The sequence below is a fragment of the Callospermophilus lateralis genome, unplaced genomic scaffold (genome assembly GCF_048772815.1).
Source record: "Callospermophilus lateralis isolate mCalLat2 unplaced genomic scaffold, mCalLat2.hap1 Scaffold_43, whole genome shotgun sequence".
NCBI classification, from domain to species: domain Eukaryota; kingdom Metazoa; phylum Chordata; class Mammalia; order Rodentia; family Sciuridae; genus Callospermophilus; species Callospermophilus lateralis.
In genome coordinates this window covers 13,366,136-13,389,652 of record NW_027514380.1, presented here as the reverse complement: position 1 = coordinate 13,389,652, position 23,517 = coordinate 13,366,136, and the positions used below count along the sequence as shown (strand labels likewise).

General features: G+C 39.5%; 1 protein-coding gene across 1 annotated transcript in view; it reads right to left on the bottom strand.

The window, feature by feature from the left end:
* LOC143388987 (Fc receptor-like protein 2) overlaps positions 1-23,517 on the bottom strand; it is a 28,733-nt gene that overhangs the window by 2,179 nt on the left and 3,037 nt on the right. Inside the window, 6 exon segments of the mRNA XM_076842367.1 lie at positions 975-1,002; positions 15,691-15,826; positions 16,466-16,752; positions 17,910-18,197; positions 19,002-19,277; positions 19,539-19,796. Coding sequence (XP_076698482.1) covers positions 975-1,002; positions 15,691-15,826; positions 16,466-16,752; positions 17,910-18,197; positions 19,002-19,277; positions 19,539-19,796 — 1,273 coding nt within the window.

Here is a 23,517-nt window from a genome sequence, read left to right as displayed (position 1 = left end):
GTGGTAGTCCCTGGGGAGAGAGAGAATAGAGAGGGAAGAGGCTGGGGAGAGCGTGAGTAGAAGCCAGGTGCAGGACACCCCCCGCCTCAGGTGACCAAATGGCCCATTACACAGACTATTGGCTATTACTTGGTGACAACTTTCTCTTCCTCATATTTGTTTTCTTTTCTCCCCATATCTATCTTTTTAGGTCCTAACAGAGGACCTAGCTTCACAGGTTCAGAGGACAAAGGTTGAGTGACCACAGGTCAGGAAATTGACCAAGCTACCAATAAACTCTTATAAACTCTCACAGAACTTAACCAGCATCTTTCTCATTACTTTATCTCTGTCTTTCTTGTTCTCTGTGCATATCTGACATCTCCTATATTATCTCTCTTGAGGACATAGGACACTTGTCTATGCATATTTTCACCCCTCTAGGGGCTGGGGATGTAGCTCAGTGGTAGAGCACCTGCCTACCAGGCATGTATCAGAGGAGCAATTTTCTGGATTTCTGACTAATAACTCCATGTAGATGGCACGTGGATGGGTATAGGAGCTCTTCTGGCTTCAAAGGAATAGAAACTTTATAATTAGTTTGTCTGTTGCTCAAGGCTCTGGATTCAATCCCCAGTCTTGCTAAATGATAATAATCATAATCATAGTTAATAATAATATTTTTACCCCTCTAGTTATCTAATGATAACTTACTCATGCATATATTTACTCGATAATCATTAAATCTAAGTTAGTACATTAGTTAAAATATATTTAATCCTAAATAACTTAATACCTGGAGTCATGTGGATCACCCTAAGACAGAGCTCTGATAGCATTAATGTAATGAAGTATTAAGAGACAAGAGTATTAAAAGGAAGACACCACATGATCCATTAGCCTCGGTCTCTATTATAAACAGAGAACTCATAGGTATTCCAAATTGCGATCCAGAGAGCACTGCAGAGTTCCAATTTTGACTGGGAAGTTCTCACCTGGGTGCATTAATGGCAGAACTTTCTCCTGAAAACCAGAAAAAAGAACATTCATTTCAGAAAAGAAGCTTTTTCTCTTAAAGCTTTGACATACTTATCTGTGTACAATTAGCTAGTAAGACATAAGATATAGAAGAATGAACAAACTGTATTTCATCCAAATGATTACTTCCTTATTTCAACATTATTAGTTATTATTTGAATAATTCATCTGCCATCCCCCCTCCACACACACACCCAGACTTGAAATGATATTTCCAATAGAACTTCCTGCATGAATCCATCACTGGATGAATTTTCTATGGTGTTCTATTGTCTCTTTGTCCAGGCATACACCTATACAATGCTATTTTTAATTATTCTAAGATATATTTTAATTATTAATGGATCTAGTTTTACTTTGCTATTCTTCCATTTCAGATTCTTCATGGCCATTCTTAATTTTTAAATGTTTTAATATTTGCGATACTCAGCCTATTAATCTTGCACTATTAATCTTTGCAGAGAGATGCAAAACAAAAAAACATGGCCTATGAGCATAGATGTACCAGGTATGTGCTCAGAGAAGCTATTTTCTGGACCTCAGACTAATAGCTCCATAGAGATGGCCACACGAGTGGGGAGTTCCCCTGGCTTAAAAGAAAGAGAAACTTCATAATTAGTTTGTCTATTATTTAGGGAAATAAAAGAAATACTTCAGTTGTTTTCCAAACAAAACTATTAGTCAATCATCAGGCTTGACATTTTAAATCATGAATGAAATTAGTGTATATTTCTAGCAACTCTTTCTTAAAGACATTATTTTTTAAATGGACTTCAACCTACTATCTAAGCATTCAGAACAGAAACTGATGATCTGTTGTTTCACAAAAGAAATTTAAAAATATTCCCAAAAGTAGATATATTATAAATATTCTCTGATTGTTACAAAACTGGTAATTCATAACAAAACTAGGAAAAGTCTAGATGTGTTTATAACTTTTATTTTTGGTACTGAGGATAAAACCAGGGGCACTCTTTCACTGAGCTGTATCACCAACCATTCTGATTTTTTATTTTGAGACAGGGTCTGACTAAGTGGCTGAGGCCATCTGCAAACTCACAATCCTCCTGCTTCAGACTCCTAAATTGCTGGGATTACAGGTATATGCCATCTGCACCCAGCTCTGCCTATACTTAAAAGAAAAAAAAGGAAATAAATCTCAGGATATTAAATATGAATTTTTTTCAAAATAATGAGGATAGAGAAAACAGAAGACAGTAACTAAAAAAGATAAAAGGAGAATTCTAGAATTATAAAGCAAAATGGTTAGATCAAATTAAAGTAATTCTAAGACATTTACAATACTGCCATAGAAGATTTGTCTCAAATAGGCAGAGAAAAAATTGACAATTGGAAGTTTTCTAAAGTTGATGGTCAAACAAAATGGGTGCGTAATTGATTAAATTCATTAGCCATTGGTGATCAATTCCATTTTTACTTCCTCTTCCTTCCCCAGTGTCCAGAGTGGGGCTGAAGTTCTGACCTCCTGATTACATGGTTGATCTTCCTAGCAACCATCTCCCATTCTGAACACACCTAAGTTCCACTCAGCCAAGGACCATCTTATTATTATTCCTCAGGGAATTCCAGAGCTCTTAGGATGTCCATGCCGGTAACCAAGGACAAAGAGCATGTATACCCCAGTGAATCTCACCATCACGCATATTCACAAGACATTAACTAAAAAAAAAAAAAAAGCAAAAGACAGACAAAAAACTAAAATTAAATAGCAGAAAGGTCATTAGAGTAGAAGGATGGGAACAGGGGGAGGGAGGAGGGATGGGAAAGAGGAAATACTTGGGACTAACTTAGAGCAAACTATATTCTGTGCCTTTATAATTATGTCCAACTTGAAAAAAAATAATTATGTCCAAATGAATCCCAACATTATGTATCACTAAACAGAATCAATGAAAAGTGAAGAGAGAGAGAAAGAAGATTAAATAAACAAAAAATGTTCCCATTATTCAGGTAATCCCTAGTGTTTCAGAAGCTCTTGTGAAGGGCTGCAAGTGTAGTTCAGTAGTGGAATGCTTGGCTAACATCCATGAAGCCCTGGGTTCAATTTTCAGTACCAAGAAGTTTTTAAAAATAAAATTAAAAAAAAGAAGCTGTATGGTTAGAAACCAAGGACAAAGACCAAATACATACTTCTTATATCATAATATCATGGTGTTATAAAGTTATCATTTCATCAAGGGAATGTTTTATGAAATAAATGGAATAAGAACAAATATGTAAAGGCAGGTGTTGTGGCACATGACTATGATCACAACAACGCAGGAGGCTGAGGCAGGAGGATTATGAGTTCAAGGCCAGCCTTAGCAATTTACACTAAATGTGAGGCCATAAGCAGTTTTGTGAGACCCTGTCTCTAAATAAAAAATAAATAAATAAATAAACCAACTATGTAGCTATTGGGAAAAAAAGTAGGTTACATTCTGACCCTAGTACATACTTAAAAATATTTCTGGACAGATAAAAAGATAAATATGAATCCAAAAAAATTTTGCAAAAAATAGGAGACTCTTGTTTATCATCTAAAAATGGAGAATGGTAAAACATGTTACAAAATCCCAAATCCACACAAGAGAGATTGAGAAACTAGACTACCTAAACCCATTTCTTTTGTATAACAAAAATACCACTGCGAAAGTCAGTGAAAAGTGCTCCAAAACCTTTTTACTATTACATAAGGAAAGGCTGACATATTTACTAGGAGAAACCACAAAATACTAAGAATAAAATAAGTCAGGTTCTTTGGATCCATGTCTAGGCTGCCCTTCTTTGGCTCAGGAAGCCCGAGTCTCTCTAGTCTGCTTGGGCTGGAAGATCCACAGGGAAAACCATGGACATCATAAAAACCAGGAAATGAATAATGCTTTCAAGATTTGGCAAGAGGGCAAAGTAGAGGGGAGAGGCACTTCCCATTTGCTCTGCTGTTTGGAATTTGAACCATCCGAATAAGGTCTGAGACTCATACAAAGGGGGAAAGTAAAAGCCTGCAGTGAAACTCTATATAGAGACTCCCAAAACAAGTTTGACTCCTTTGGATCAGAGTTGAGAATAAACAAATGGTAAACACAAAGAAAAAAATCTACTTCAAAAACCTGACCAAGACCAGGCGCGGTGGTGCATGCCTGTAATCCCAGTGGCTCCAGAGGCTGAGGCAGGAGGATCATGAGTTCTAAGCCAGCCTCAGCAAAAGCAAGGTGCTAAGCAATTCAGTGAGACCCTGTCTCTAAATAAAATATAAAATAGGGCTGAGGCTCAATGGTTTAGTGTCCCTGAGTTCAATCCCTAGTACTCCCCCCCAAAAAAAAAAAACTGACCAAGAACAATAGTTTAGTGGGTTGCAGAAGAACATTATTAGTATTTTTAAAAAATGTATTAGTAGAAGGCATTGCTCTGAAGTGGCTATAATTACTGGGCACCAGTATCTCATCTCAATGTGATGTTAGAGACAGAACATAGTAGCAAGTTCAAAATGAGTGAAAATACTGAAATTTAGCCAACCCAGGACACACAGTAAAGAAAAACCAGCTCACTAAAAAATCCCTCACATAAAAGTAGAAGAAAGAATTATCCCAGAAGATGGGTATAAATACTAACAATATGAAAAATGAAGATAACAAGCTATCCCAAGTACCTCATGACATAACTGATCCCAAAGACACCTCAGAATAGAGGAAATGCCAGAAAAAGAATTTAGAAAGTTGATAATTAAAATGTTCAATGAAAATAAATGAGATCTAAGGAAGGAATTAAGATAGAACATACAGAAAGTGAAAGAACATTTCAACAAAGAAATAGAGATTCTGAAAAAGGACCAAACACAAATCCTGAAAATAAAAAATTCAGTTGAAAAAAATCACTAATAGACAAGACCACTTTGAAGACAGATTCTCAAACCTTGAAGGCAAAATATGTAACTTTGAAAGTGGAGTCAATGATGGAGAAAAAATGTTGAGATCAGAATATTCAAGAAATCTGTGATAACATTGAGAGACCAAATCTAAGAATCATTAGCATCCACAAAGGAACAGAAATTCAAATAAAAATGTACAATCTTCTCAATGAAATAAAAAAAAAATTAAACCTCAGGAATGAGTGGAAAACCAAATACAACAGAAAATTAGAACTCCAAATAAACAAGATCAAAAAGGACTGTCTCTAAGACACATTATAACTGAAAGGCCTATTATGCAGAACAAGGATAGAGTTCTGAAAGCCAGAAGAGAAAAAGAAGAAGTCACCTTTAGAGTTAAGCCAATTATAATTTGTACTGATTTTTCAACCCAGAACCTAAAAGGCAAGAGGGTTTGGAATAAAATATATAAAGCATTAAAAGATAACAATTTTCAACCAAGATTACCATATCCAGAAAAACCACCCTTCAGAATCAAAGCAGGAGTAAAAAATTTTCATGACAAACAGAAACTAAAAGCAGTCGTAACCACTAAGCCTGCACTACAAAGTACACCAAGTGAAATATTTCATACAGAAGAAATGAAAGGTGAATATCAAAGCCAGCATATGGCTGAACCTCACTAGAAGAATAGTTAATTAAAGGAGAATAAAGTCTGGATAAAACATCATAAATAAATCAAAATGGCCTTGATGCATCTACTCACATTTAAAAAAAAACCCTACTAAATGTAAAGAATCAAATAGACCATAATTTAATATTTCTGGATGATTTCAAAACATCTCTCTTACCAATAGATAGGTCATCCAGATGTAAACCAAGATTCTTCAGAACCAAACAATGCTATTAATAAAATGGATCTAACAAACATCTATAGAATATTCTACCCATCAATAACTGAATTCACTTTCCTCTCAGCTGAACCTGAAACTAAATAGACCACAATTTAGGACAAAAAGCAAGTCTTAGCAGTTACAAAAAAAAAAAAAAAACCTTCCTAAATAGACAAAGAGCATGTATACCACAGTGAATCTCACCATCCCTAAAATAGACCATATTTTAGGACAAAAAGCAAGTCTTAGCAGTTACAAAAAAAAAATTGAGATAATTTCTTGCATTTTATTAGATCATTATGGTATGAAACTAGAAATCATTAACAAGATAAAAATAAATCATTTAATACCTGGAGATTAAATAATATATTTTGAAAGAGGAGTGAGTCATAGACAAAATCAAAGGAGAAATAAAAAAAAATTCCTAGAAACAAATGAGAACAGAGAAACAACATACCAAAAACTGAATAGTATGAAGGCAGTTCTAAGAGGAAAGATCATAGAATTGAGGGTCTACATTAAAAAAAAAAAAAACAAGGATGGTGGAAGGTGATGGTCATCATTATACAAAATACATGTATGAAGATGTGAATTTGGTGTCAACATACATTATATACAAACAGAGATATGATAAATTGTGGTATAAAGGTGTATTAAGAATTGTAATGCCAAAAAAGAAAGTTCATATATAATGGCATAATTTGGTGTGAACATACATTATATACAGAGTTACGAAAAATCGTGCTGTGAATGGATAATTATGAATGTAATGCATTCCACTATTGTCATGTATGTAAAAAAATCTCAAATAAATAGTTTAATATTATATCTCTAGGCCCTAATAAAGGAAGAACAAATGAGTTCAAAAATCAGTAGAGGGCAGGAAATAGTTAATATCAGAGACAAAATTAATTAAATTGAGAACAAATGCAATTCAAAGGATGAAAGCAACAGAGTTGGCTCTTTGATATGATAAGCAAGATTGATGTACCCTTAGCCAAACTAATCAAAAAAGGGAGAGAAGACCCAAATCATCAAAATTGGAGATGAAAAGGGAGATATCACCACAGATACATCTGAAATTCAGAGGATCATGAGAAACTATTTTGAAAGTTTATACTTCAATAAACAGGAAAACCTAAAAACATTGACAAATTTCTATGATCTACCCAAATTCACCCATGGAATATAAAAATGTAAACAAACCAACATCAAGCAAGGAGATTGAAGTAGCAATAAAAAGACCTCCAACTGAGAAAATCCCTGGACCAGATGGATTCTCAGCCAAATCCCACTAAACAAAGAAGAAATAATGCCAATCTTCCTTAAATTATTCCATGAAATAGAAAGGGAAGGGATACTCCTCAATCTAATCTATGAAGCCAGTATCACACTGATATGAAAACCAAAGACACACCAAGAAAACTATAGGCCAATGTCCCTGGTGAAAAATAGATGCAAAAGTATTTAATAAAATATTAGCAAACTGCATTCAAAAACACTATCAAGAAAATAGTACACCATGATTGAGTGGGTTTAATCTCAGGGATGTGAGATTGGTCAAATACATTAAATTAATAAATGTAACTCACCACATAAATAGAGTTAAAACAAGAGGTACATTATCATCTCCATAGATGAGAAAAAAGCATTTGATGATATCCAATACCTGTACATATTAAAAACACTAGAGAAGTTAGTGATAAAAGGAAATTACCTCAACATTATAAAAATTACATATAACAAACTCAAAGCCAACATCATGTTGGATTCCCAGTAACTAAAAACATTTTTTCTCAAATCAGGAACAAGGCAAAGATGTCTACTCTCACTATCCCTCTTCAACACAGTTCTTGAATCTGTAGCCAAAATAATCAGGCAAGAGAAGGAATGAAAGGGATACAAATAGGAAAAGAAGATGTTGAATTATCTCTATTCACATATGACTTGATCCTATATCTAGAAGACGCAATGAACTCCACCAGAAAACTTCTAGAGTTGATAAACAAATTCAGTAAGGTATCACTATGTCAGATCAAAATGCATGAATCATTTGCTTTCCTATAATCCAGTAATGAATTTGCTGAGAAAGAAATCAGAAAAACTGTCCTGTTCCCAATAACCTTAAAAAAATAAACTAAAATACTTGGGAATAAATCTAACCAAGAAGGTGAGAGACCTCTACAATAAAAACTACAGAACACTGAAGAAAGAAAATTGAAGAAAATCTTAGAAGATAGAAAGGTCTCCCATGTTCTTGGATAGGCAGAATTAATATTGTCAAAATGGCCATATTACCAAAAGCATTAAAAAGAGTCAATGCAATCCCCATCAAAGTACCAATGACATACTTTACAGACTAGGAAAAAATCCTAAAATTCATTTGGCGGAATAAGAGACCCAGAATTGCCAAAGCAATCCTTAGGAAGAAGATGCAGGAGGCATCACAATACTAGACCTCAAACTATACTACAGAGCTATAATAACAAAACACCATGTTATTGGTGTTTTCACGCCAAGACAGGCCTGAAGACCAATGGAACAGAACAGAAGAAGCAGAGACAAACCCACATAGATACAGTCATGTGATACTTTACAAAGGTGCCAAAAAATATGTTGGAGAAAAGATAGCCATTTTAACAAACGACAATGGGCCATATGTAAAATAGTGAAGTGTGATCCATTAAAAAGCCATATGTAAAATAGTGAAGTGTGATCCCTCTCTCATCCTGCACTAAAGTCAACTCAACATAGACCAAAGACCTAGGAATTAGACCAGAAACTTTGCAACTGGTAGAAGAAAACATAGACTAAACACTCCAACATATTGGTGTAGGCACTGACTTTCTTAAAAGACCTGAAAAGCTCAAGAAAAAAAAGACAGTAATTTATACATGGAATAGCATCAAATTAAATTAAAAAGCATCTGCAAAATAAAGGAAATGATAAAGAGCATGAAGACAGAGACTACAGAATGGGAGAAAATCTTTGCCACCTACTCCGGATTAGGGGGTTAATATTCAGAATATATAAAGAACTCATAAAACTTAATACTCCTAAAACCCAGCCCAATCAGGAAATGAGCAAAAGAGCTAAACAGACATTTCTTAAAAGAAGAAATGCATATGGACAACAAATACATGAAAAAATGTTCAGTTTTCCCAGAAATCTGGGAAATGTAAATCAAAGTCACATTGATATTTCACCCCACTGTAGTCAGAATGGCAATCACAGAAAATACAAAAAATAATAAAGACTGGCAAGGATGTAGGGGGGAAATACACTCATACAGTGTTGGTGGAACTGCAAATGATTTTATAGTCTAGAAAGCAGTATGGAGATTCCTCAAAAACTAAGAATGGAACCACCATCTGACCCAGCTATCCCATTCCTTGGTATTTATCCAAAGAATTACAATCTGCATACCCTAGAGATGCAGGTACATCAATGTTTATAGCAGCATAATTCACAATAGCAAAGTTATGGAACCAGTCCAGATGTCTGTTAGCAGATGGATAGATAAAGAAATGTGGTCTCTATACACAATGGAGTTTTTGTCAGCCATAAAGAAGAATGAAATGGGTGGAACTGGAGAACATCATGTTAAGTGCAGTAAGACAGACTCAGAAGTCAAAGGGCAAATGTTTTCCCATGTGTGGAAGCTAGAGCAAAATAAAAGCAGGTTGTGGGCGGGAGTGGGGGGGGCGGGGGGGACACCATGAAAATGGAAGGGAATCAGAGGAATAAAGAAGCAAGATTGAAGGGGGGGTAGGTAACGTAGGGGTGGTAAAGGGAAGCCCAGTGAAATGAGGTTGATCAAATTATGCAGGGTGCTTATGTAAAAGTGCCTCAGTGAATTTCATCTGTATTACTATAAAGAACAAATTCATAAAACCCAGAAATAGATGCAGGGAAAAGCCTGGGAGTAGAAGAGGGGAAACCAGGGGCAGGGAGAAGGGGCAGAGGAAGGAGGTACTGAGGACTGAAGTGGAAAAAATTATATTCCATGCATGTATGATGTCAAAATGAACCCTACTGTTGGGTTCAGGGACACCAAGATGGCGGAGGCAGAGTATTAAAAAGAAGCTGGTGAAGGACCAGAGAGGAGAGAAGTCCTGATCCGGTTAATCACAAAACCCATTACCATGACAACTCCTCCACTGAGGACATCACCATGACAACTCTTGCCACAAGTTCAAATTTTGAAATGACCAAGGGAAGTCAAGTGGGCAGTATTGTAATTAGGTTTTCTCAAGTAATCAATGGGGGAAAATTGAAAAATTTTCTAATCAGATATCATAAGACAAAAAATGGGAGAAATGGGGTAAGGTTTTCAATCAGGTCTATTCAGGGAAGAGGACACCTTGTGCCAGGAAATAAGACCCTAATTTCCAGACATCAGGGCCTTGAGCTTCTCTCTTGCACTTGGCCCCCTCCAGTCTACCTACTAGAGTGCTATCTTCACTTTAAAAAAATCTGTACTCTGTTACTTCTGTGTGTCTAGCTCAAATCTTTGTTCAGGGCATCAAGAACCTGAACTTCAACTGGGTATCCCAAGGGTAACACAACTATTATGTATATTCGTAATGCACTAATAAAAACTGGAATAAAAAAGAGATTAAAACAATAATAACAATATACTGTAATAAAAAAGAATATTTTAAAAAATCAAAGGGTTAAAAAATGGCATGCACAGAAAGCTCACTAAAAAGAGAGATTCAAATAAAAACTATAAGGAACAGGGATGTTGCTCAATGGTAAAAAGTTTCCTAGGTTCAATCTTTAGTGTCAAAAACACAACAACAAAACTATAAGGCAGTAATGTTTCTCAATTAACAAGGAGACAAAAATCAAAAACTTACATTGAATGGCTACTCAATCATGAAATAAGGACTTACATCTCCTTATGAAACAAACTTCCTCTGAAAATAAGGGCAACTTCCTATAACTTTTTTCTATAATCTGCATTTCCTCATGCTGAGAATAGAAACTGCCTCAAGCCAAGGACAGACAGCAGGGAGTTTTCGAATGACAAATTCTGTTTAACTAAATCTGCATATGCATATCCCCTGTCTTTTGTCCCATTTTGCTTCCTCTTATAAAAGTTTTCTGAGCCCCTGAGACCCCCAAAATAGAGTTATGAGATAGAAAGTTCTCCCCTGTCTTCCTGAAAGGTGCTTTGGAATAAACCTATCTTCCTGTCAATATGACTCCTAAGCATTTGTGAGAATGATGAGTGAGTAAAGTACACTCATGGGAGTGTGATTTGGCATAACAACTATGAATAATGCTTCACTATAAACATCAGGTTAGGAAGGTGTTCAAGGATCTGGGGAAATGCCACTAGAAAATGTGCTTCTTTAGAATACCAACGGCGGCTTCAATCCGAAAGCACCTGGTGAACAGCGAATGCAGAGAGGAACTTTCCCCAAACTCCCCTGATTCTCCAAAGGGAACAACACCCCAGTCATTGATCCCAGGAGTTTCATTAACCAGGAAAAATAAACTCCTATCAGCAGAAAGCAAGACTAGAAATCAGCATGACACATCATCTATCATCTATTCTTATAAGGGCCTGTCTTAGTCTGTTTTCTGTTGCTTTAGCAATGCACAGGATGGTTTATTAAAAAAAAAAAAGTTTTATTTATTTAGCTCATAGTTCTGGAGGCTGGCAAGTTCAGGAGCTTAGCGCCAGCACCTGATAAGAGTCTTCTTGCTCCACTGTAACGTGAAAGGGGTCATCACATGGTAAGAGGGAGCAAGCATGCATGCTAGCTTGGGTCTCTAGCTTCCTCTTTTTACCAAGTCACTAATGCAGTCATGGGAATCCCCACAATCATGAGTTCATTTAATCCTATCTATCTCCCAACAACCCCACCGCTCTGATTTCACTATTAAATATCACTAATTTATGACTTTGGGGGTTAACATATAAAAAGTTCTAGCATATGAACTTTCAGGAGATGCACTCAGAATATAACAGGACCCTATCATCTTTCCTAAAAACCACTTAATTCTCCCTAAATGGCCTGTATCCTCTCTCCCTCCCCGCATATAAAGAGGCTACACAAGCTCTTAAATCTCACTGGTTTTTTGTGTGTTCACTTTTTATTCTGAAACCCTGGTGCACAAAATAAACTTCATATCTTTTCTCTTTTAATCTGCCCGTTGTCAATTTGTTATAGACTCAATTATCAAACCCTCAGAAGGAAAGTCTTACCTCCTCAACAGTTCTTATTTTGGATCTACAAATTTTATTTCTGAGAATTATTCTTAGGGATATATTGACACAGGTAGCATTGTGCATTTTGGAAAATGACTTGAGGTGACCTAAATAGCCATCATTAAAAGGCCATTAAAATAATTATTATGAATCCTTAAATAAAACACTTCACAGTCATTAACAAGATGTTGTGAAGCTGAGTGTGCTTAACACTTGCCTGTAGTCCCAACTACTCTAGAGGCTCAGGCAGGAGGATCACTTGAACCTAGTAATTCAAGGCCAACCTGGCAACATAGCAAGATCCCATCTCAAAAATAAGTAAATAAACAAACAAATGAAGAGTCGTTGTCATTCTGTGTGTATTGAATATGCAACATCCCCAAATAATTTTCATAAATATGCTAAGTTATGCATAGCAGATCGTATGTTACATGAGATATTGCTAATATACAAGAAATTGCTGATAGCTGAAGACTTTGAGAAAAGGAACTGAGAGACACAGGAAAGTGAGTGAGAGAAATGATCACTTTTCACTGTATATTTTGGTATCAGTTTTTTTTTTTCTTTGTGATACTGGGCATTGAACCCAGAGACTGTAACTGAGCCACACCCCAGCCCTTCTCCACTTACTATTTTGAGAAGTTGCCCATGCTGGCCTTGAACTGGGGATCCTCCTGCCTTAGCCTCCCGAGTTGCTGGGATTAAAGGCATGAGACACCACACCCAGCTACTTTGATATCTCTTGAATTTTTTAAGTTAAATAAATTTAGGTTAAATAAATTTTACCTTATTTATTTAAAGATTTAAAGAAAAAAATGAAAATTGCACCACTATGAGGACAGCATACGAGTGGTTCAGTTTAGGAGAGAGAAGATTAACAAAAATAAAACAAGACATTGTTTTCACTATAGCCAAACTCCTATCCATATGTTGTAATGCTATGCAGAGCTCAAAAATTAATTATTTAAATATGGCTAATTTATATAGTGGCCCAAGGACACTCAGGGGGGCAAACAATCAAGACCTTGGCTTTCTTTTATTATCTCCCAATGGATACATGTAGTTCCAACTGGGTTTGTCTACTTGAAAATTTAAAAAATAAATAAATAAAATAAAATAAAAGTAGGTGATTTAAGTTAACTCACTCTCACCATGAAACAGGATGTTAATTACAGATATCTAAGGATCCAAATCATGACCACTTGTGCTTAAGATTGAAACCTCCTGAAACAGTCACCCCTAGTTTTATAAGTAGATAGCTGCATGTGGGTATGCACATGTACACTAAAAAGCACTGGGAAGAAAGAATTATGACCGGAAATGCTGCCCAGTGTCCACTTGCTACATCAATACAGTAATATTCCCCAGTCTGTTCCCATCTTTCTGCATGCAATCATTTGCAAAGTGATTTTGTCATTCCCCAGTAAAGAGATAGAGACTATTTTTTCCATTTGCATTTGGGCACGTCCATGTGACTTACTTTTGTCAATGGAACAATAGGAGGCTTGAAAGGTGTTCTCATAACCCTATGTTGGGCACTTGTTACAGACTGAATGTTTGAGTTCTCCCAGAATTCACCTATTGAACACTAAAGCCCAATATGGCCACATTTGGACATAGAGTCCTTAATTAAATTTAAGTGATTATGTTTAAATGAAGCCATGGGAGGGGGGGGCCTTTATGCAATAGGATGGATGTTCTTACATGAGACACCAGAGAATGTGGGGTCTTTCCCAGCACATTTCTCTAAGCAGTCATGTTAGCACACAGCAAATGACAGCTGCCTACAAGCTGCCTATCAGCTAAGAGAAGAGGGCTCTGAGTGAAACCTGCTTTGTTACATCCTGACCATGGACTTACCAGCCTCCAGATCTGGGAGAAAATTAGGCCACCTAATCTATGCTTTTTGCTGTTGTTATAGCACCCCAAGCAGACTCATACAGACGTCCTATGCTGTCACCATGGAAAAAAAACAAATACCCTCTTTTATTGTCTGGACCAGTTGAAGTTAAGTTAGGTGATTCTATTTTCTTATTTTGTGGATGAGGAAACAGAGAAGGACTTGTTATCCTCTGCCCATGTAGAAAGTCCTGGAAGACCATTTCATCTCCCCAAAGCAAAGTAGTGATAAGAAAAGAAGGTCTAGAAAGGTATTAGGGCCTGAGAAAATTATATGGGGAACAGAGCATGGAGAGGAACAGAGAAGCTGGTGTAGTATCATAATTCCTTGATCTTGGGTTGTCTGTTTAAAAATAGAACTTCCACTGGACTTGAAAATACTGGCTGAAATATTTACTACTTGGGAAAAAAAATTAACTGATGAATTCCCCAAATTCCTTGTAATTGGTGTTAATAGATAAGTCTAAGGAAGTGATTTACAAAAGCTTAAAACTTTACATAGAGATTCTGGTGTGCTTATCCTGTATCTGATAGACTGCATGAATATCAGCATGGTGCAGTGGGGCATGCCTATAATCCCAGCTACTCTGGAGGCTGAGGCAGAAGCATGCTGGCCATAGGTTGGGACACAGGCTGAGATTGTGAACTAGAGCACATGCATATGACCTCTCACCATTGCCCAACCTGAGCAATTTATTGAGATCCTGTCTCAAAATTAAAACAAAAATAAAAATTAGAAGAAGTTTAGTGGTAGAGGACCCCTGGGTTTAATTCCTAGCATCATAAAAATGAATAAATAAATAAGATAATAAAGAAACACTAAGACTTGGGGAGGATAGTCTCAGGGAGATAAACCCGGCTCCTGGAATCACTTTTTTCATAAAACACTTGCAGGTTTTTGAGGGCAGCCGAAGGTTTGTGTTTTTTATAGTCATTTGGGGTTAGGAGACTGGATTCCAGTCATGGGTTGGAATATGTGGTGGTGTGTGCGAAATTTTAAAATCATGGCTGCAAGTTCTTCACTATTTCCCCCTTTACAGGTGGGCTCTGTGTCCTGTCGTCTTACATCTGGGCCAAATTTGTGGGGCACTAGCCCACCATAAGATGGTGGCAGATCATTCCCACTCACTCTGGAGTCTAGGCTGACATGAGAAAAATATGGCTTCTTTGAAGTCATTGTGCTCTGAGGAAATCTACAGAGAGAGGTCATCTGCAGGTGCTCTAGTTAACACTCTCAGCTAGGATCCCAACCCAAAGCCATCATCAACCACAAGCCATGGGTGACGTTGCCTCCTTATGACTCAAATAATGGATCCAAAAATTCAAAAAGAAGTCACTGCTCTTGTTAGAGCAGAGTAACTAGTAAGAAATTCATCAATAAAAGAGAAATGATCACTCCAAATTGTTTTAGTTGCTTTAAATCTACCTTACTATATCTTATTCTATTGTGTATAAGCTATGTCTATTAAAAATTATGGAGTTGTATTCAATGCTCTGAACTTTTAAGTTAAAAGTCAAGCATGGAGAAATGTGTCCGCATTTCTATCTCAAATAACCACAATTGGAAATTGTGGCGTATTGTAAAATCAGTAGTGTGGTGACAGTGTTGCCCTCTGCAGGGGACCTTGCAGAATTGTGGAGTACGGGAAGAAATTGTTGGCTTTTAGAAAGTTTTCCTTTCCTTTTCTTCTGTGTCTTTTTTTCTTCTCTTTCTGTAAATCCAGTCTATATTATTGATGGAAAAGGTAACAGCAAGAAAGGGAAAACAAAAAGAAATCACAGACACCCACCTGGTGCCTTGTGGGACCAGCAGTAACACAGCAGAGCCACACCGGTAGAGCCAAGGACCCCAAAGAGTCCCCCAAGAACTTTGGCTGTGACATGGTTTTTTCTATATCCATCAGGTCCCGAGGGAAGAAACCAGGGCTTCAGCTTTAGAAGGTCAAACCTTGGGCCCTGGAGCCCAACAATGCTAGGTAGGAATGGTAGATGGCAAATGGAAGTTCAGTGGATTAGACAGAAGGGAATGAGGGGAAGGGAGAGAACAGGGAAAAGGCAGATGGTGGGATGAGTTGGACACAAGTTTCCTCTATACATACATGAATCTCGTCATCAGGTACGTACACAAGAAATTAATTTAAAAGGTAACTATGGGTAAAGGATGGAAAGATCAATAGAGGGGAGGGAGCTGGGGGAGGGGAAAGGGAAGGGGAAGGAGAGGTACTGAGATCTGAATTAGAATAAGATAGATCCCATGCTTGAATAATCATGTCAAAATGGATCTTACTGTCATGTCTAACTAAAAAGAACCAATACAATAATTAAAAAAAAAAACAAAAAAAAAAAAAAACAGGTAGATACAAATTCAGGTAAAAGACCATTTAAGTGTAGACTGTACTCTTGTGGTTGGGAGAAGAAAATCAGATTTTAGACATGGAGACTCCCCTTCCCGCCTCTTCACACACCACAGACATCACCCTCCTGTCTTCTGAAATCCCAATATTGTACCAATAAGGACAGGTGAGGCAGTCATTGATCATAATACGTCAAGTATCTAGGGGCCACAAGCCCACCTGAGATGAGGAGTAACAGCGCCTCGCTGTGCTGGGCCCCCAGGTCATTGTCAGCCTTGCAGGAGTAGTTTCCAGAATGTTCTGCAGTCAGGGAGGGGTTGAAGGATGCTCCTCCCCCAGAGGGTGCCGAGCTGTTCCCCAGGGTGACGTCCTCAAGGTAAAACTGGTACAGGATCTGGGGAGAGCCCCTCAGGGCCTCGCAGTGAAGCTCCACCACGTCCCCCTCCACAGCCTGGCCCCTGGGAGCCCCGAGGGTGAGGACAGGGCGAAACACTGGAACTGAGAGGCACAAGAAGATTATCAGAGGATCTGTGAAACAGCAGCAGAACCCCACACCCAACACTAGGGCTTCAGCCGAGGCCTGGGGTCCTGTTTATCATTCTGACATTTCACCTCACCAAACAGAGACACTTTCCTCAACAATGTGCAGTTGCCCTTGAACAAGGTGGCGGTTAGTGTGCCAACCCCTGCGCCATCAAAATCCACATATCATTCTGGACTCCTCTAAAACTCATCCACATCCATGAGTCGTCTCCTGTTGGCTGGAAACCCTACCAATGGACAACCGATGAACACACGTTTTGTATGTTATATTATCTGATACAGAGAAAAGTAGTCCAGAACCATGAGAAATCACCTTTATACCATGCTACACAATTTCCTGGAGAGATGGACTGCTCATGAGCTGACTGACATTAATTGTAGGGTGCTTAAGTGCACACTTGCAATACTTGATCTCACCGCAATGGCAACAGCAGGTGACTCTGAAGTTACTACAGCACCACAGTAGGCAGGACAGTTAATCTTACGCAAGTTTACCTTCATGCCGCACCCTGACATTTGTTTACGTTTCTCTCCACTGCGAATGGTACCATGTCCAGCCTGCCTTGTGTAAGTTTTGACAAACTTTAGCTTATTATAAGATTTGTCTGTGCTTCATGATAGAAAATAATAAAACAGATTATTATTTACATATATTTTAGGCATTCATGGCATGCCTAACTTAAATTTTTTTTTTGAAATATTTCTAGGCTACATGGTTGGTGGTTGGTCTGTGGATTTTTTTTTTCTCAAATTGCTGTAAATCTAAAGAAACAGAACAAAACAAAACCCAGATTTGTGGTATGAGCAGAAATGTGCAGGTTAAACCCATATTGTTCAAGGGTCAATTGTATCTAGAGATTTGGAAGAGTATGGGTTCTGTGATACTGTCTAGAGATAGGGTGATTTGTTCTCATTTTATTTATTTATTTGTTTATTTTAGACCAATCCTTCCATGCAAAGAAAGATGTCCATTTAGTTTTCATGGCTCATCCATCTTCAAATTGTCTTCCCAACACTGATCCCTGAGACCACCTGGGATTTCCTCATGCTTCCTGGGTACCATGGACTTAGCTTTAGCACGTCCAGCAGAGATGAATGAGAACACAACTCACTTCTCACAAGAATGTTCAGCACGTGGCTCTGGACAGCATCATGACCATTGTCAGCCCTACAGAGATATTTTCCGCCATCGCTCTCCTTCACAGCTGGGATTTCCAGCTCTGCTGACAAGGAACCCTGGCTCTTCTTTCCTAGATGGGTTCCTGTGGCCTCTCTGTGCCAGGAGAATGTGATGTTTCCTGTGCCCTCAGCCACGGAGCAGAGCAGGACCAACTTCCCTCCTTTCATCACTTGTCCCCCAGGGGCCTGGGTCTCCAAGCTCACGTTAGAAACGGGGACTCCTAGATGGGCATAAAATGACATGTGAGAAACCCTGACTTCAGGAGACTCTGAGAACAGCTGATAGACTAATTCTGCTCTCCAATGCAAGGTATGGGAACATGGGGATTGCATCTGTACTCCATGATAAGCATTCCTACAGAGACAGGGAGTCCATGAGAAATATCCTTGAAGAACATTGTTCTTGGCTAATTTCATGGGTAGCAGTAATTACAGATTTTTGTAATGAATTATCCATTTCATGAGATGGGAAACTTGAAATTTTTTCTGGATGACTCACTTTGCAGACAGTGGCCCTTTACACAAAATGAAGAGGGACACTGGTATCATCAGTTCCCCCCCTCCTTGCAAAAGGCATTTTTTTCTCTAATAAAATTGCAATAAAAATTCTTTTATTACTCTTGGTTTCAAGGCTTAAATCACAACCTCTCCACTGAGTTCTGTTCTGTTCACTTGGATCTCTGCTTTCTCTGATGCTTCATTTAGCCCCACAGGCCTCTGTAGTATCACTTAGCCTTCAGATTTGTGACCCCAGCATGTGGGCATTGGAAAAGCCAATGAATAGCAGGTGTCTTGATTTTTAAATTGCCCAGACCACTGCTCTTTGCTAATAAAGAAGAGAAAAATGATAAGAAGCTTAGTCTATTCCTGATTCTTAGAAGAAAAATGTCAAGAGCAACTTGGAATGTCTCTATCTGGGTTCCTGCTTTCCACAAGGACAGGCGTTGCACAAAGAAGCAAAGAGACTATAAATCCAAGTTCCAGTGCTCATCCCCCCCCCCCACCTCAACCTTGCTGATACTTACTCTGCACGTGAATCTGGGATCAAAGGCTCTGTTTTCTGATCCTGTGACTCACTGTTTCTGCCTGGCACCAGTAGGACTCTGTCCCCAGGGCGGGAATCTGGAGCTCTGGGGAGCTGCTCCAGCCTGACCCCATAACCTGACTGTCTCTGAAGAAGCAAAACTGAAGCTGGACATCTGACCTCTCTGGAGGGAGCTGAGTCTGACAGATCAGGGTCACCGGACTTCCCTCCGTGGGCTGATAGGAGCTCGCTGTCAGCACAGGACGCGGGAACAGCTCTAGAGAGAAGGAAAACAATAGTCTCAAGAGCAGTGAGATTCAGGTTCTCGCTGAAAAGTTCTGGGTGAGAAGTGGCCGCAGGAAACAGGTGATTCAGGACCAGACACATTCCCCTCCGTGTCTCCTCTGCGTGCTCAAATAGCAGGCGCATCAGTGCACATTGGGTCCTCACTTGGGCAGCTTCCTCCTGCCAGATACCCATTCTGCTCCATCCCCAGCCTCCTGCCCAGCCCTTCGCACACAAGAGTGAAGGTTTTTACCTTGAACTGGTATCTTTACTTTTTCTGAAGATGTTTCCCATCTCAGAAAGGTCTTAGGAGCAGCGGTACAGAAGTAATTGCCACTGTCATTCAAAAGCGCACTTTGTATAGGGAAGCTTGAGAGTTCATCGGAAGAAGAGAACTTTTTGCTGTCCTTATAGAAACTTATCTGTTTTTTTCTGTTGTTTTCTTCCGAGCACGTCAGAACAATACTGTCTCCTTCAAAGACAGGAGAGGGCGCCAGGAGGGTCAGCCCATCTGCAAAGGAAGGAGGGAAACTCTATTTACCATTCCTGATGGGAAACCCCCCCCCATGTCCCACCTTGCTCCTGGGCAGTGAAGTGTCAGGCAGAGCCTCTACATCTTTAGACAAGAGGAAGGTGCAAAGTCAGACCTTGATTACGAAGCGTTGCATACCATTTTTCCTTAAGGGGTGTGTTAGTCAGCTTTTCAACACTGCGATCAAAAAATACCTGGTACCAACAACTTTCAGAGGCAGAAAAGTTATTTTGGTTCAAGATTACAGAGGTCTCAGTACATTGCTGATGGACTCCATTGTCCCGGGCCCAAGGCAAGGTAGAACATCATGGTGAAATGGCGTAGAGGAAAGTTGCTCAGTTCATGTTAGCTATCAAAAGATTAATTCACTTGCTGGATTAATCTACTGATGAGGTCAGGGCCCAAGTCATTGCCTAAAAGCCCCACCCTTGAACCATGTCGCATTAGGGATCATACTTTCAAAACACAAGCTTTGGGGGGATATTCCAGATCCAAATCATAACAGGAGAATCTTAGTTCAGGCTGTTGTAACTAAACACCACAAACTGAGTGGCTTTTCAACAATGAGAATTTACTTCCCCCATGTCTGGAGGTTGGAAGTCTGAGGTCAGGTGCATCTTTCAGGCTGTAACTTGCTGACTTCTCATTGTATCCTCACATAGGGCAAAAATAACTCACTGGCTTTCTAGATTCATCTTAAAAGGAACCAACTTAGATGAATAAAGAAAATGTGGTTTATATATACAATGGAATATCACTCAGCCTTAAAGAAGAATGGAATTATGGCATTTGCAGGTAAATGGATGGAACTGGACAATACCATTCTAAGAAAAATAAGCCAATACCCCAAACCCAAAGGCTGAATGTTTTCTCTGATAAGCAGATGCTAATTCACAATGCGGAGAGGTGGCTAGGGAAAAATAGAGGTACTTAGGATTAGGTAGAAGGGAGTGAAGGGAGGGGAGGTGGTGTGAGGGTAGGAAGGAGAGTAGAATGAATTGGACACTATCACCCTATGTACAAAATGACTACATGACTGGTGTGATTCTACATCATGTACAACCAGAGGAAAGAGAAATTCTACTCCATTTGTGTGTGATGTATCAAAATGCATTCTACTGTCATGTACAACTAATTAGGACAAATTAAAACACTAAAAAAAAGAAAAAAAAATATTTATCCCATTTCCAAGGGCTCCAGTCTCACGCTTAATTATATCTCAAAGCTTTTACCTCCAGTCAGGTGTGGTGGCCCATGCCTGTAATCCCAGTGGATTGGGAGGCTGAGACCAGTTCACAAGTTCACAAGTTCAAAGCCAGCCTCAGGAAAGGCGAGGTGCTAAGCAACTCAGTGAGACCCTGTCTCTAAATAAAATTAAAAAAAATAAAATAAAAATAAAAACAGAGCTGGGAATATGGCTCAGTCATTGAGTGCCCCTGAGTTCAATCCCTGGTACCCCCTCCCCACAAAAAGGCTCTTAACTCTAAAACCCATCACATTAGGATTAGAGTTTCAACATGTACCTTTGGTGGAGGCGTGGGGACAAGAACACTCAGTCCATCCAGGAAATGTCAGGACAAACATGACTTTATTCATGGATGAAGTGTTTTTCCCAAACTCCTTATCCCGAGCCCTCTACATTGGTGATGCCATCAGGGGGTCACCTTTCTCCATGGGCACTCCGCTGTCCCATCCCCCATGTCTTTACCCAGTCCTAGAGATGCGGCATCGTCTCATAAATTCTGAACCTGTCCCTTTCTTCTCATCTGCTCCGATGAACCACAGAGTGGCCCTGGGAAGTAGGCCAGTTACTAGAATGAGGTCCAGTCTCTCTGATTCTCAGAACTTTCTATTGATTCTCTTAACTTTCTCTGATTCTCTTAACTTTCCCTCACCTGGTCATTCAGTGTATAACGAGGTAGGGGTGACTTTTAATCCAAGGTTCAGTTCCTGAAAATTGACCATAGTGAGGGGGGAAAAATTCAAAAGTGTGTCCCAGGGCTCCTTTCCTTAGACTAGCTGTGGACTCTCTGATTTCTCTCCTGTCAGTTCACTTTTTTGAGGTACCAGGCTATGTTCTGTGTTAGTGACACTTCCATTACATTTTAGGATTATAGTTGAGAACTTTGACCTTCAGGTGGATCACTAAGGCATCGCAAATAAAAAATTTTCCTTAGCAATATTTGATTGTATCATGACTGCCAGTCTCTGGGTGTGTAGCAGAAGGAAGGAGCTGTGTTGGCTCGTAGAATACCACTGCAGAATCACAGCCAACAGGCCACAGCAGGCTTGTGGAATTGGGTATTATAATTTTTGAGAAAGCTTGTGCTTTATTACTGGATGCTCCAGGAAAATCATCATGACCCGTTGGGCATTAGAAAACAAAATTTTTTTAAGTGGGTTTAATTGGATTTATTTATGGAGTACTGCTATGCAATGATTGAATGGGGGTAATTAGCATATCCATCACCTCAAACATCCATCATTCTTTTAAACCACTAGTGTACGCTTCCCTCAGAAACTGGAAAAAAAAAATTCCTGGGGAAAGAAATTTGTTGGGAAGAGGAAACATTCTGAGTCATTGGTTAAGGACCCTGGTGACAAATGGTAAAATGGGCAGCCTCACAGGTAGAGGCCTGCTGCAGAGCGAGCCTTTGGGTCAGTTGATTCATTATTTCAAACTCTTTAAGGGTCAGAAGGCACCAAGAGTTAGCCACAGGGTAGAGAGTAGAAGGGACTAGAGGATGTAAAGACATGCCATTTGCCCAGTAAGTGGGCACAGCAGGGTGAGCCGCCTGCAGCAGCCCGTGGGGGAGCCCGCTGGGGAGAGGGCATACAGCTGGGATGCACAGACGTGAAGGGGCATCGAGTGTTTTATTGTCAAGAGTGACTGTGATTTTAGTTGTCAGAAATGTTTGACCCAGTGGCTAAGTTTCGGGTCACACTGCTTTGAATCCAGGTCTCCTGAATAGTCTCGGACAGATCACTGTAGCTTTCTCTGCCTCCGTTTGAACAATGAAGAATATTTGCCTCTCATTGGGCTGTTTTAAGGATTCTGTGAAATAACCCTAGAACCGAGCTTGCCTCTCCGGACCCCTCGGTTAACCATGAGGGTAGTTGAGGGGCTGGGGTTTGTTGCCGAAGCTAATGATGACCGAGGAAGAATAAGAGGTTACCATGGCTGCAGTTCATAAGCAACAGAAATAATGGGTTTCAAGTCTGCAAGATGGGGTGTATATGGGGAGCCTGAGGGGTGAAGGTGGCTTGAGTCAAGCCTCTTAAGAGTGGCGTTGTAGGGAGTGGGCTTGAGCTGGCGCACAGCTTCATCAGGAAACCCCAGAGCTGGCACAGTGTTTGTGTTGGAGTCTGTGTCCACTTGCTCCCAGGGTTGCTGTGACTACTCAGATGCCCACCGCCTAGCCATTAGGAAGCCTCAGCAGAAGTGTGACTGACTCTCCTTGGCTCTCATGTGGTCCATTCTGTGCACAGTAGCTCTGGTGGACAGAGATGGATCAGAGGCCCTGGAAGGGCAGCGTGAGGAAGCCCTAATGCTGACTGTTTCTCCTCAGGGGGTTCCAAACCCTCTAGCAACGAGGAGGGTTAGACTACTAGATGGACAGGAGCAGGGGAGGTATGGGAAAGGAGATGCAGGCTGCGCACCATGGGGCAGCTCACAACTGGCCGCTACATTGCCCAGGGA